General features: G+C 39.6%; 1 protein-coding gene across 3 annotated transcripts in view; it reads left to right on the top strand.

The window, feature by feature from the left end:
- The window catches only part of nckipsd.S (NCK interacting protein with SH3 domain S homeolog), a 66,724-nt gene extending 50,948 nt beyond the window's left edge, over positions 1-15,776 (top strand). For 2 of the 3 annotated variants that reach the window (XM_041591309.1, XM_018259589.2), the window contains exons 9-13: positions 8,184-8,264; positions 9,573-9,701; positions 11,165-11,257; positions 14,032-14,204; positions 14,428-15,776. In XM_041591309.1, the coding sequence (XP_041447243.1) occupies positions 8,184-8,264; positions 9,573-9,701; positions 11,165-11,257; positions 14,032-14,204; positions 14,428-14,631 (680 nt within the window). In that variant the 3' untranslated portion in view covers positions 14,632-15,776. 3 annotated transcript variants of the gene reach the window in all.
- The last annotated feature ends 463 nt before the right edge of the window (positions 15,777-16,239 follow it).

Genomic DNA, 16,239 nt, shown 5'->3' with positions numbered 1-16,239 from the left:
AGCAAATTACGGAAAGATCCGTTATCCTGAAAACCCCAGGTCATGAGCATTCTGGATAACAGGTCCTATACCTGTACAGAATGCTCAGGACCTGGGGTTTTCCGGATAACAGATCTTTCCAAATTTTGGATCTTCTTACCTTAAATCTACTAGAAAATCATGTAAACATTAAATAAACCCAATAGGCTGGTTTTGCTTCCAATAAGGATTAATTATATCTTAGTTGGGATTGAGTACAAGGAACTGTTTTATTATTACAGAGAAAAAGGAAATCATTTAAAAAAATGTACATAATTTAATTATAATGGAGTCAATGGGAGACGGGCTTTCCGTAATTTGGAGCTTTCTGGATAACAGATCCCATACCTGTAGGTTTTATGGGTAAACATTTAACATAGTCATCGCCTTTCGCCCCAACATAATTATAATTTAGTGGTTTGGGCTTTCCCATGGGTAAATACTGCTTTCAGTAGCAACTACATTTTCCAAAAACGATGTTTCTCTTTTATTGTATAAAAAAAACAGGTGATCCATAGGTGTCAATCATGGCTCTCTTACACACCTACAGGATGAAAATATTTCTCATGTTAAATAAGGCTGTTGCTGCTGAGAGAAGTGTTATTAAAGGGGTGGTTCACCTGTAAGTTAACTTTTAGTATGTTATAGAGTGGCCAGTTCTAAGCAACTTTTCAGTTGGCCTTTTTATTATTATTTATTATTATTATTATTATTTATTTTTTATCGTTTTTTTAAATTATTTGCTTTCTTCTTCTGATTCTTTCAAGCTTTTAAATGGGGGTCACTGACCCCATCTAAAAACAAATGTTCTGTAAGCCTATACATTTATTGTTTCTGCTACTTTTTATTACTCATCTTTCTATTCAGGCCTTTCATATTCCAGTCTCTTATTCAAATCAATGAAAATCGCCGGCGGGATGGCAATCGGGAATTCTTTTCCTAGTTAGGCAACTTCGTGCGACTTCGGAAACCGAAGCGATCCGAGTGCCATCCCGCTGGTGATTTACCCCGTGGGAAAGCTGGAGAGGCAGTTCGGGGAGATTAATCGCTGCGAAGAAGAGGAGATTTGTCGCTGGATGACTAATCGCCACAAATCTGACGTGTCTCTGCCCTAAACCGTAATAGAACACTGATTCTTATAGAGGCACATTTATCAAGGGTCAAATTTCGAATTCATGTGAGTTTTTTAAACTCCAAGAAACTGCCATAAATTCTAAATTTGACCAATCGAAATCTATTAATGAAATCAAAAGTTTTCCAACTTGAACGAACTGAAACAATCCAAAAACTGGAATTGAATTCGATCAAACTCAATTCAAGTTGTTTCTCTGAAAAAAACTTCAATGTCAGGAAGGCTGCAAAGATCTCCAAATTGATCCCTGTACCTCTTCCATTGACTTAATCAGCAATTCGGCAGGTTTTAGGTGGCAAATAGTAGAATTCGAATTCTTAAAGGGCCAGAGTATGATAAATGTTGAAAGTTGAATTCAAATCATGTTTGGATAACTCCCTAGGCCAGGGGTCCCCAACTTTTTTTTTTTTACCCGTGAGCCACATTCAAATGTAAAAAGAGTTGGGGAGCAACACAAGCATGAAAAAGTTCATTGTGGTGCCAAATAAGGACTGAGATTGGCTATTTGGTAGCCCCTATGTTGACTGGCAGCCTACAAAAGGCTCTGCTTGGCACTATACTTAGTTTTTATGCATTGAAAACTTGCCTCCAAGCCTGGAATTCAAAAATAAGCACCTGGTTTGAGGACACTGAGAGCAACTTGTTGCTCACAAGCTACTGGTTGGGGATCACTGTCCTAGGCGAATTTTGACTATAACAAATTTTGAAGATTCAAATTTTCAATTCGACCCTTAATAAATCTGCCCCTTAATGTTGGTGAGCCTATAAGACTAGCAAGTAGGGTTTTCCTGAAGGTACTGAAAGTCTGATGTCATCCCTGTTAAAAAAAAATTGATTTGCTTTGCGGTAAAGCGGAGTCAAACGGAAACGGCTGCTTCTATACTATACAGTATCTCCTGCAGCCCTTCAACCCCTGTCTGTCGGAAGCAAGAAAATAGATGAGAAATGCAGAGACTTTTCCACTGCCTTATCGTCTGTACCTTCAATTGAATGGGTAATGTTAAATGTTTTATTCCCGAGCTGCTGAATATACAGGGCAGGTTAACATCAAGGTTTTAACTCTGTATCTTGCCCGTTGCTGGCAGATAGGAGTCGTGCAGCCTTTAATACACCGTATCATTTTCATACACAGAACAGTTTAATTCAATCAGAGGCAACATCTGTCTACACACATCTCCATTCCACTTGGCTGGGCTTTAAAAAATAAATAAAAATGACTTGTTTGTTTATTTGTTTTAGCCGTGTTGGCTTAAGCTGGATACACTCAATATTCCATCAACCAGGCAGGGAATTTAACTCTAGCCAAGCCAGGTTATAAATGGAATCTGCTCACAATGTTGGTAAATACATGCCGGTAATGATTGCTTTGGCACGTATATGCGTGTCACATAAAGAGGGTTAATGACTGCCCTGCCTGCTCCTGCCAAATCTGTGGGCCTCGGCCGTATTTGTGATTTGGCTGCGGGTGTTTGTGATTATTCTTCTGTCAAGCTGACCTGCCACCTGTACCCAGCTTTAACCTGCTATAAAAGGAGTAATAGCACATAAAGGAAACAATATAGGGGTAATATTCAACCACAAGCGCAGTTGCCCCTGCACTTTTTTACCCACGGTGAGTTGCACTTTTAACCCCTTTCATTAAAGGTGCAATTTGCTCTGCAGAATAGTTGCACTCCGTGCCGCTCACTCCTTCCTTTCTGGATTGAGTGATGCTGCGCCTAGGGGTGTAACTACAGAAGAAGCAGACCCTGCGGCTGCAGGGGGGCCCAGGAGGTATAGGGGCCCCACAAGGCCCTAATTAATGAGCCATTTCAATATATAATGGTAAAAAAGTGAATAAAACCTCTGGATATGTTGGGGGCCCTAAAATGAATTTGCTCTGGGGCCCAATAACATCTAGTTACGCCACTGGTTGCACCTATGGATGCAGGGAAACTCTGGAGCTCCCTCCATGTCCTTGCAGGGTCGGATTTACATAGCGGGCCCACTGCGCATAGGAAATTTAAAAAAATGATTGTATCTTCAGCGCATCTCCAGTGTTTTTTTAATCAATGTGGGTGTGGTTGGTCAGCATGCAGCCCCCTAAAATCCTGCCACCCTAGGCCCAGGCCTTGGTGGCTTCAAAACTCCAGACCTTCCTCCGTGCCAGGTGTCAATAGTTGCAGCCAACTTGCTCCTAAAGTTTTGGCACAGATGCATACCAGTTTTTGAGGGACAACACCAGAAACGACACCATTTCCATGCAATCGCTTCAGGCACATAGATGTCAATGACACTGGATTTGTGGGAAAAAAAACAGCATTTTTAAAAAATAAACCATGGTGATTGCACTATAAGTGTTGCCTGTGTGTTATAGGCAAGTGCCAAATGTGTGTGCACACTGGATTTGGCTATAGCAATCCCTCCTATTGAAAATGCAAAGTATATTCTCATATGATTATAAAAAATGTATGCATTAGAGGTATGGGATCTGTTATCTGGAAACCTGTTGTACAGAAATCTCCGAATTACAGGATGGACACCTCCCATAGACTAAATTTTAATCAAATATTTCACATTTTTCAAAAAGATTTCCTTTTTCTCTGTAATAATAAAGCAGTGCCTTCTGCTTGATCCTAACTAAAGGTGGCACGGGCAGATTAAAACTGTCGATATTAGTCCTTTAGACCGATTCGGCAGCTTATCTGCCCGTGTGTGGTGGCTCCCAACGGGTCCTCCCCAGGGCCAAACGTTTGGATGCACCCGATATCGCCCAGCCGTTAGTGGGCATATTGGGTTAAGATCTGCTCGTCTGGCATCTTCGCTAAATGAGCGGATCTAATATTGTATGGCCGCCTTAAGATATAATTTATTTATGTTGGTGGTTTATATTGGTGGCAAAGCAATACTATTTGGTTTATTTATTGTTTAGTTGACTTTTTAGTAGATGTAAAGCATGGGGATCCAAATTAAGGAAAGCTCGCTTATCCAGAAAATCCCAGGTCATATATATAGTTACATAGTTAAATTGGGTTGAAAAAAGACAAAGACCATCAAGTTCAACCCCTCCAAATGAAAACCCAGCCAAGCATTCTGGATAACCGATCCTATACCTGTTCCCCGTTTTATGCCCCAGAACATGCCAGCAGTTTTACATAGTGGGTCAGTTGGAAGGCTTCTTCCTATACACATAATACCTGTCAAGTTAACTAGACTACTGCATTTGCTAATTTATTGAGTTTAATTGAGCTACTTAATTCTAATTTTTAGAGCTACAATCTACAGTACATATTGGTGCCTGAAGCACAATAAATCACACAGAAAGCAGCTTCTGGTGGAATCAGGTGTCTTGATCATGACGGATTGTCATTCCGAAAAACCAGGATGTGGTACATCCCATTCAGAAATATATCGCTCTGCTTCATTTTTTGTACCTACCATATACACCCATTTTGAATGCATTTCTGTCTTCTTAAAAGCATCCAATCACATTTATTCTGTATGACTTCATTAGCACTTTAACATCTGTTATTCTGCCAATGGCAAAACCGAATACGATTATTTGCTTCTTGAATCCGTCGGTATCTAAGTGCTGTAAGTGGACAAGGCCGTCTGGCTCCAGGAGACCTTTTCCATTTAGTTCATTTTATGGCGGGGCTTTGTCATTTTTCAATACACCCCATAGTCGAGCTGTTGTATTTAATGTTCAATAAGTGAATGCAACCTCATTTTAAAAGGCCGCGAGTGAAACATTTGATGCAGGGAAATGAAAGGCTCAGCGTGAGCTTACACCAGCATTGCATGGCCGTGATGTGGGGAGCAACAACGTTTCATGCAGAACAATGTGTTAATCATTGCAAGACAAGGAACAGCGTACGCCCTGCAGTACTTACCTGCACATGATTCATGGTAATTCACACGAAATGTAAATGTATAAATCAATAAAAAGCTAATGAACTGTCAGTTCTGAAGTTCAAAGCCTTTCTTACAAAACACTGAAATGATTTATTTGCTTTGTTGGCAAATTGCTAATAATGAATTGTTTTGTTTTAGCCAAGTGCCCTCATTTTATTCTCTTTATTCTGTGCAATATGTGTTCTGTGCATAGTCTCAGACAGAGGCTGGATATATTGGGGAGCCAGACTGGGAGGAACCATTCCGACTCTAACAAGCTTGTTGAATTACTTCCACACAATTGCTAATCAGTCCTAATACATCAATGCGTGGATTCCATGATTCTTCATGTCTATATAAGAGCCGGCACATTTTTCTGTAGAAAAGGTTGCCTTTTATTTTTTGTTGTGGCCCTTGAAGCATTAATGTAAGGCTCTTACCCTGTAGCTGCATTCTACTGTCTGACAGCGTTTCCTCTAAGCCGTTACGCTCAGACTTGCGCACAAAGAATTTTGTGTGGATACACGTAATTTTGAAGTGTGCATACCATTTTTTTATAAGTGCACACACAATTGTTAAAAAATGCATACAAAAGGTTTTTTTCGCACACAACTGAGAAGAAACTGACTAGTTGTTTTATTGCCCCTCTGACAAATTACTCTCCCTCCTTTCTATATGTTGCCTTCCATGTTACTGTGACTCATACTAGTTCTCTCATCTATTGCCTATAAAGCCTGTGGCTGCCTGCTCCCCTCATCCTTTTGGAAGTTTTCACCCCTCCTTCTCACTTTTTCTTTAATTTTAACTCCTTGCCCTAATTGTTTTCCATTTGTTCCCCATTTTTCTCCCCCTTTTTTTGATCTTTATTACTTTCTGTCTTTCTTGGGTTCTTGTTACTTTCTGCCTCACCCTTCTTGGTTTGTTACTTCCTTTTGTCTTCCATTAATTCCTCCTCCTGCCTTCTGGCTCATCCAAATATGTTCTCCCCTCATCCTCGCCCTTAATGCCTTTTTTCTCCACTGTTGCTCACCCTTTCTTGGCTGGCCTTCCTTTACTCCTTGATTCCTTCTGCCTCATATTTCTTGGAGGCTTTCTCCTTCATTCTCCCTTCTGGTTTATTTTCTGTGGTTCCTTCACTTTTTGGCTCTCCTTTTTCTGTTCCTTGCTCCTCTTTACTCAACATTTGTATCTCCTTGCTTCCTTTTGGCTCTCGCTGTACAGACAGGGACCTCTTTCCTACTGTTTCTTCTTTGGCACATGCTTCATAGAATCTTGCTCTGCTCTGGCACGTTTTTCATGGCTTCATTCTCACTTCTGGCTTAGCCTATATGGCTCTTTACTCCACCCAGCTCACCTTTCTCGGATTCTTGCCTTTTTATATAGAGATTGCATTATTGCTCCTTTCTTTCTGCCTTGCATCTGGAGCCCCCCCCCCCAGACAGTTTTTTGTGATTTGTGATCTGGCTCACCCATTGTGGTTTCTTGCACCCTCCAAGCTCAGACGTAAAATCATGTCTTCATAAAAAGGCTAACAATTCATGAACATATATTTTGAAGTTACTTATTCATCCTATTTCGAATATGTAATTGCTGCTCTTATACATATTTTGCATCAATACCATACTACATACTGCTGGAGTGCTGCCACCAGCATGTTTTGTTTTTATCTCTAAAGTATATGACTTGATAATGCATTGCATTGTATCCCAGCACATCAAATGCTGTTAGAACGCCATCATCTAACTCAAGGACTCGTGTGCTTACATCATTCTTACAATTAGCAACAGACTCAATCACATTTACCTCCAAACCCAGAACTCCTTCAAATGTATTTACTCCTAATCTCCTTTTGCCCCTTCAAGTTCAGTTTATTTTCATCTTTAATTAAATAAATAGCCTTATTGTTGGATCAAATCCTCCAAAGAATGTGAGTCCTTTGGAATAAAATGACCTTGAAGCTCAGAAAATATAAGCTGTTTTGGGGACTTGGGACTGATGGCTGTTCCATTGTCTACCATAATCCTTTTTACGCTTGGTAAAACAGTAGGTGCCCTTCTTCTATTTGGACTCCCTGGGATCTGTGTCAACTACTTAATATTGCCAAAGCCAACTGGTTAAACGTTTTAAGGTCTTTGAAGTATGAAAGACCTTAGGGACCGACTGTCAAGCAGGTTGGCAACACAATATAATTCTATCCTTTACAATGAAAAACTGACACAAACCGAACACAGACTTAACTGTTTGTCATTTTGTCTCTATCGAAGTGTGAACATCTTAGCGCTAATACCTCTTTTTAATTCTCTAAATGCCATGCTACTTAAATTAGTTATTTCTTGCCAAGTTTATTTACAAGATCCAGTTTTCTACCTGAATGCTTAATTTAGGAGACCAGCAGACAGTCCCAGACTCTACAGCTTGTAATGGCTGGTAATGTCCTGTACCTGTACTACTAAAATGATACTACTAGATATTTAATTCCGTGTTCCTCTCTTATAATAAATGAGCGCTGGACCTATCTAGTGAAGAAATGATACTGTTGTGGGCGCTACCCTATATATATATGAATGAAGGCCCATGTTCCTTGGATATCATCGCTAGCACCTCAACATCCCAAAGACTCTTATCTACTAGACTTTCTGTATTTCTCATAGACTCCAGTTATGATCAGGATAGCATGGATTTCTTTTAAAATAAGAAACTAAAGGATTCTCATCAGATGTCTCTGTATTCGTTTTATATTTCAGATGTTAATTTGATGACCTGACATTTGACTGATTTAGCAAAATGCCCCTTCTGTCACTGATGTATGAATAGACTCCCTGGACTGACAAACAGGCTTTGAGCACATTAAAAGCCCAGTAATGTTACAATGTTTGCTTTGGTTTTATATATATATTCTAAATGTATTTGGAATAGCTAAAATGACAAATGTGTAATCTCTGATTATTTTGTTTTTCTTCGGAGAAGTCCACCATCACTCCTCCACTTCCAAAGTGGTAGGGTTTGTATTTGTCTTTGTATGTATGGTTATCACCCAGACAGTCTTAAAGAATAAACTGTAAAGGAAAGTGGACTTGGGCAATTATACCTTGTACTACAGACATATGCATATTTGGTGTTTTTAAATGGGATCTAACGTGATGACATTGTTGTGTTGTAGAACATCAGAAGATGTGTTACTCTGCACTGGTTCTAGCAATGATCTTCTCCATGGGAGAGCCTCTTCCATATCACCATTATGGTAAGTCATGTTGATCGTTTTTCACTCGTAGAGCTTCTTTTGTAAGTAATTGTTACTTGAAGTTCCTAAACCTGACTGTTTTGCTAACCTGCGTGTCCCTTCTCAACCTGTCAGTTAGAGATTCTAATGCTAACAGACTGCTGAAGCTCAAATATGGCAGCCCCCTCATATAGGAACATGTGGGATCAGATGGGTAATGTAAAAGCATCTGTAAATACCTGTATTGCAAAATTATAGATAGCATGCAAAGACGATATCATGATAGATGTGAAAAAGGTTTAATTTCTGGTGTCAGTATCTCTTTAAACAAACCCCAATGGGGCTGGTTTTGCTTCCAATAAGGATTAATTCTATTTTAGTTGGGATCAAGTACCAGGTACTGATTTACCACTCTGATGAAGTGTCAGGTTTACTGACACGAAACGCGTTAGATGTAATCCCCCTCCACAACAATTTTAATGCGCTTAATAAAGCCAAGAATTTGATATCTAAACGCCAGACTCCGTTATTGCTTTGAACGGCGCTCTGCAGCGGTACCATTGAAGTATAACTGATTTATTATTACAGAGAAAAAGGAAATCATGTTTAAAAATTTGGATTATTTGATGATAATGGAGTCTATGGCAGACAGTCATTGCGTAATCACAGCTTTCTGGATAATGGGTTTCCGGATAACAGATCTTATACATATACAATAAAATCTGCGAAACCCATGAATTCTTGTCTTATATGTTCACTTGTCGTTTTGCTCTTTTTAATTTGTGAGTTATTTGGGTTTAAGTGTTACCATTCCTTTCAGATCTAAAACAACATGCACTTCTTTTTAAAGGAGATGGAAAGGTCTTTTAACTTAGGGGTGCCAAAAATTAGGCACCCTCAAGTGATCGCATGTACTTACATGAAACCCTAGGCACGTGATCCTATCAAAAGAAAACTACACCGGCCCAAGATTCTTCCAGCGAGCGCCACCGATCGTTCCTCTTCTAGGTTTTTCTATCTTTAAATTTCCTAGCTTTTGGCACCCCCCAAGTTAAAAGACCTGTTTTCTAGAATTTCTCTCTAGCCCCAATGCATAGTAGTTGACTGCTTATGTGTTCCAATTGATTACTTTGCTTAAGAACATGACTTACAGTTAGCTGGAGTAGTGTCTGCTTGGTCTTTAGGCATGCCTTAAAGCTTTCCTGGCTTTAGTTCTGACATATGTTCATCTCTGTGCTACTCGCAAGCAATGGACCAAGACATGACTCATGCCATATGATGTAGACCAGCTGTGAATGATTCCATTTGTATTCCTCTCATTACCAACAGAGCATCTGAACTCCCAGTTTGTCCAGTTCCTGCTGGAAGTGATCGAAGCCGGCCTGCCGTCCGACATTACCGAGCAGTTACCCGACCTGTTTATAAATGTGATTTTGGCTTTTAACTTGCACATATCAGGTGAGATATAATGAAACCATTTCTAGTCATTCTGTCATTCCCCTGACACTTCTCCCAGCTCCGCCGTGAAACAAATAAGCTTGCGGCCACAAATATACTATCAGTAGCAGGAGAGTCAGTTGTACTCACTCCGAGCAGAGGAGGGAGAGCACTCAATTCTTTCTTTCATATGCAAAATTGTATTCAGATTCCAACACATGCCAGTTGTAATTTAAAGTTAAAAGCTCACAAAGCAGGGGGGAAAATTATTGTAGTTTTCCTTTCTTGCCAATTTCAGTTTGGAATCCCAGGATACCATTTGCTATGGAATGGTTGGAGGGGGTGGGAGAACGCAATGGTTGTACCCTTTGTCTGGGGAGGAATTCCATTTGCTGTTAAAAATAAGACGGCATTTTGTGGAGACTACTTTTTTAATATAATTATTCTTATAGGGACAGTTCAATGTAGTGGAATTCCCGATGGCTATAATGGGAAGCAGCATCGAACTGCTCAACTTCTGCATAAGAGGAACCTGTGAAGTCTATGTGCAATAATCCCGAAGATTATGCAGTTTATTGCAGTAGTTGCATCACAACTGCCAATTGTTCCTCTCAATATAGGCAGGGCTTATGCACTTAGTACACTTCTAATGAACTACAAGGGACACGTGCATCTTCATCTGTAGAAATATGAACCAAATAGGTTCTACTAGATCACCAAGAGAGGGTCTAGAGTAGCTAGCACCGGTAAAGGGTTAGCATCTAAGCAATGGGTACTTGCATTGATTCAGGAGAAATTGGTTCAGTCTTGGTGATGTCTCCCATTAACTGACTTAACCACTGAGTGTAAAAGTAGAGAAATAGTTTGCTCCTAGCCATACCCACCCCTTGTGGCCAAACTCTACTTTTACATTAGAACATACAGGAGTATTTGCTATTGGAGTTACAACATACAGGAGTATTTGCTATTGGAGTTAGAACATACAGGGGTATTTGCTATTGGAGTTAGAACATACAAGAGTATTTGCTATTGGAGTTAGAAGTTACATACAGGAGTATTTGCTATTGGAGTTAGAACATGCAGGAGTATTTGCTATTGGAATTAGAACATCCATGAGTATTTGCTATTGGAGTTAGAACATACAAGAGTATTTGCTATTGGAGTTAGAACATACAAGAGTATTTTCTATTGGAGTTAGAACATACAAGAGTATTTGCTATTGGAGTTAGAACATACAAGAGTATTTTCTATTGGAGTTAGAACATACAAGTGTATTTGCTATTGGAGTTAGAACATACAAGAGTATTTTCTATTGGAGTTAGAACATCCATGAGTATTTGCTATTGGAGTTAGAACATACAAGAGTATTTGCTATTGGAGTTAGAACATACAAGAGTATTTTCTATTGGAGTTAGAACATCCATGAGTATTTGCTATTGGAGTTAGAACATATACTTACTTATATAACATATACTTACTTTCAGTTCCAGCAAACAACATTATCATGAAAACCTTGGTCAAGCAATCCAACGTAAAGGTGTTTACAGAAAAGTTGCTGTTACTTTTTAACAGAGGAGGTAAGTCTACAGTAATCCTTAATTTAAATATGCTTATGTGCTTTAGGGCTGGCAGCTCCTTAGGAACCATTATAATGCCAATTCATAAGACGCCCTGCATTCTTCAGTGAGAAGCAATTGCCTAAGATGCACAAGACAGTTGCCATTAAATAGGAAGGAGGGAGCCAGATCACTTTTCAAGAGCTCTGGGGATTTTCACTGAATTGTGTCTGCCGCACGTCGGCAATATAATTGCTTTGTGTGCCATTATCCCTTATATACTGCACCTCTCCTGTAAATGTACGTTGGAATGGGCATCAGCATATTTTACAATATCTTATATCACAATATAAACGTAGAGAATTAGCATCTTCTAAAATGTGGGGCTTGAAAATAACAGGAGCATATGGAACCTAATGAAATGTTGTGCAATGTACGGAGTTTAGCTGGCTGCTGGGGCATGAAGTAAGGCCACATACATTTGATTTTACTTTTAATTTGATTTTAATTGAATCAGAGGTCTGAAATTGAATTAAAAGCACTTACACACATTTACACTTCTTTGCAGGAAGGTTTGCTAGTTAACTAACAAGTGAAAATGTTACTTTTTTTTTGGAGTTTCCATCCTAATTCCAGAATTCCCCTGACAGCCAAAGGCCAAGAGTTGTTGTTCCATAGAATCTGTAAGACCACAGGTTGTCTGTCCCTCTGTAATTAAACGTATATCTACGGCCTACTATACACCAACTAGGCACTTTCTTATTTATTTGTGCTTAGTGCAGGGGAATGGGAGGCTGTGAGGTATTCTAAGCCAGTTACTCTTTGCAATTCCTGGGATCCATAAATGGTTCTCCGTGCTGTTTAGGGTGGGTCTTTAAAGGAGAAGGAAAGCTTAGTTTAGTGGGGGGTACCAATTTGTTAGAGCCCCCCCCCCTCCCATGGCTCTTAATTGCTTGCCTCTTACCCCATACCCACATTCCTCTTATTTAAAATTAGGGTCAGGGTACTTTTCTGGCAATTTTCCCTGTCCTCCCAGTTATCCCCTACACCCAGTCAGTCTAGAACAGGAAAAATTCTGTACTGCATGGGATCCTGGAAGGTTGGGAAAGATGGAGGTGGCTCGGCAGTAAACTAGCCCTATGCACATTTTAGTAGAGGAGTGTCAACCTGGGGTAAGCGATTAGAGTCACTGGAGAGTGTCTAACAAGTTGGCACAACCCAGTGACTGATGCTTTTCTTATACTTAATTCCAATAGAATTTATTTATTTATTTATTTATTTATTTATTTATTTATTTATTTATTTATTACAAAGTACATCAGTACTAATAGAATATTTTGATTGGAAAGAGGATTCTGCCACTTAAAGGGCATGTAAAGGCAAAAAAATAAAATACAATTTTTACTTTCTTTAATGAAACCTATGTCCAATATACTTGAATTAAACAATTTGTACCTGACTGTATGCAGTGAAATTCTTCCTTCATTTACTGCTGTGGATAGGAATTGTCAGAGGGTTCCTAACTGCTCTGCAGGGAAACAATCATACTTATGAACAGCAGGGGGAGCCCCCCGTCTTACTTCCCAGCCATGTAGAACTCAAGCAGCTTTGTTTGTTTCCCTGTAGAGCAGTCAGCAACTGTGTAGAGATTTGTATTGGATTTTATTTTTGCCTTTACATCCCCTTTACTGTAACTCCAGCTGCAGGGACAAAGATCAAGGAGCCAGATTTAAACAGATAAACTGGGATTCTATTTGGAGGATTATTTTGCTGCAGCCACTGGTTCTGCAGAGTTGTAGAAAGTTTGTATTAAACAATAGAAAAACTATAAAATCCATATTAGATTACATGACAACACAGGACTCAGTGCAGTCTGTATATTCTGATTAATCATTCTTGCTGTATCGGCTTCTGGCAGATATTATTTGACTTGTGCTGTTTTGATCATTTATGACCCTTATGATCCCTAAGCAGCCCAGACCTCACTGAGCATGTGCACAGTCTTGGTCTTGCAAAGAAGTTTAACAAAGTTACAAGATGGTGACCCCCTGTGGCCAGCTTTGAAAGCATAAATCATTTGTTTGATTAGGCTTGTGGTGCAGTAAGTTTATGTTTATATTTAGTATACAAAATACAGCATTTCTAGCCTTATTCTTTTTTAGACTTTACTTCTCCTTTAACATTGGTCCCCAGAGAAGTTAAGTGACCTTGGTCTAGACCCTAGAGCATTAGGCCCCAACCAGTGGCTCGTGAGCAACATGATGCTCACCAACCCCTTGGATGTTGCTCTCAGTGGCAAGTGCTTATTTTTGAATTCCAGGCTTGGAGGAAAGTTTTGGTTGTATAACACCCAAGTGTACTGCCAAGCAGAGCCTCCTGTAGGCTGTGAGATCACATAGGAACTACCAAAAAGCCAATCATAGCTCTTATTTTGCGCCCCCTGGGACATTTTTAATGCTTGTGCTGCTCCCTGACTCTTTTTACATTTAAATATGGCTTACAGGCCAAAAAATGTTGGGGACCCCTGCCCTAGAGCACTGTTCCTGCTGCAGCTGTGCCTGTAGAGTATAATTCCATTACCAGCTGCTTTGTAATAGCCATTTACACTGATCCCATTTCACTGGTCCTTTGACTTATCGTAAGGGCATTATACCACCATAGGGAGTGAGAGAAATTTACACAAGGAAAAAAAAAGGTCTTTATGCATGATGACTATAGTGCGGCCCCAGGCAATACAGCCAACTTTAGCTTCCACTGTATCATGTTGAATGTTTACTTCTTCTCTCTTCTAATAGACGACCCAGTTTCTATCTTCAAGCATCAGCCTCAGCCCCCAAACTCCGTTCTGAAGATCCTCCAAGATGTTTTCGCCAGTGAGGCCACAGCTCATCTCTTCTACCACACAGACATGATGGTTATGATCGATATAATAGTACGGCAGATTGCCGACCTGTCGCCGGGGGACAAGGTGAGGCGCAGGGACTGTGAAAAGCTTTTTACAGACCTCACCTACACACCCACCATTCTCATTGAATGTGAATGCAAAACATTCCTAGATATGGAGACGCCCCGTAGAATCTCTTCTCTTTCAATAATGTAGCTTGATTTAGCTTCCATGCAGGGAATAACGAATACAAAGGCCAACTCTTTGTAGTCAGCAGTTATTGATATTGAAATTCTTTATGTTGCAGCTACGGATGGAGTACCTGTCACTCATGCACGCCATCGTTCACTCCACCGATTACCTTCAGCACGCACACCGCAAGACCGACCTTCATGGAATTCTGCAACGTATCCTATCTGAAGAAGAGGCAGAGCCTCACTGCCAGATGGATAAAATCATTATACGGGAAATATACAAGGAGTTCCCTCAGATGGCTCCACAGGCTAGCTAAATAATCACTAACTGGATTCAATTAGAAAATAGACATCTCTGTACTAACCTCATTAATTCTCTTCTCCATACGGCTCTTTGGCTAGTGCTCGACTGCAGCTCCTTAAAAGGGCCAACAAAGAATGCTGGGAGTTGCCTCTCTAATTCGACTAGAGATAGGTAGGTTGGGCGTCTCTTGCATTAAGTGTTTACATTCCCATTCCTATAATTGCTTCTCTAAAAAAAAGCCCTGATCGTTAACTCAGATTTTTGTTAAACTATTGACAGATAGTGCTGCTATGTCAAGTTAGAGAATCCTCTTCAAACACTGATATCAATTTCTTTAAAAGGGATCAGCAGCATTTGGCCATCTTGTTTTGCCACCACTCCCGTGCAGATTGCTTGTTTCCCTTCTAAACTATAGTCGTTTCATATAGAAACCAAGAGGGGGCGTTTTTAAACTAGACCGTAAATGAGACTTGTAAAAAGGGAACCCAAACTAAAGTGGATGCTTACATTTTTTTCAAAAGAAGCTTAAGCTCCATCATCCCAACTGGTTGTTGGGCCTTTCAGAGCTTTCCAATCAGTTTGTAAAGTGGAATAACTTCAAAACCACAAGCGACACGTTATGTAACCAAGTTAATATCAGTGATTTAACATGTGCACAGGTCACTTGTAACCCTACCTACCTTGCCCTTCTCCTCCCGACCATGGGGTCTGCCTCCTCATTAGTTACAACGATGTTACAACATGAGTAGGTTGGCAGCAAAACATCCACTAGAGTTTTTGGAATTTGCTTTTACAGTATTACACAGAGAATCGTTTCCATTCTCACGTGAGCACTTGCAATTAGGGATATTTCTGCTGACAACACTGTGAATGGGAAACTGATCGGAGAATTACAGGCTCTACCTAAAATATTCTGCATGGGTCTGGTTTTCTATTGGCTTAGAATGCGCATGCAGAGCTTCATGTAGAAACCACGGCTCAAAAGCCCAGAATATACATCATTGCTCCCTGGGCAGACTCTACCCCCTACCCAACATATTTATTTTGATAACATAGATTTCTGGGTAATATCTTATAGTATTTTCAATAGTATCTGCTGGGGATCTGACTTTATTAATAAAGATTCAGCTAAAATAAAAGAAAAAAACTTTTACTAAATGTTATCAGGTGTGAACTACTCATTTCAAATGTCTGTAGTTGTTGTTTTATTGGTTGCTATGGGCTACTGGCAGTACCAGATCTGTCTAATAATGAATTATTATACATATAATATTTATAATATAGTAAGATGCATATAATATCTGCGGCACAAGGGGGCATTTGCCTTTAGAATGTCCTGCTCTTTTCAATTGGTCTTTATTGTTACAGTTGTGTTCAAAATAATAGAGTGAGTGATCAGGTTAGTGATGTCAGACTGCTCTTTGGTAGAAAATATTTCTAAATGGCAAATAATTTACTAGTAGGTGTAGTAGAGTAATAGAAGGCTTCCGTTGCTGTTATTTGTCATTACCAAAAACATTGTCTGTTAAAGGAAAACTATACCCCCAAAATAAATATTTAAGCAACAGATATTTATATCAAATTGAATGACATATTAAAGAATCTTACCAAACTGGAATAT

Source organism: Xenopus laevis, chromosome 4S (genome assembly GCF_017654675.1).
Source record: "Xenopus laevis strain J_2021 chromosome 4S, Xenopus_laevis_v10.1, whole genome shotgun sequence".
NCBI lineage: Eukaryota > Metazoa > Chordata > Amphibia > Anura > Pipidae > Xenopus > Xenopus laevis.
Note: the sequence above shows the minus strand (reverse complement) of the source record. Positions and strands in the feature narration are given on the sequence as shown.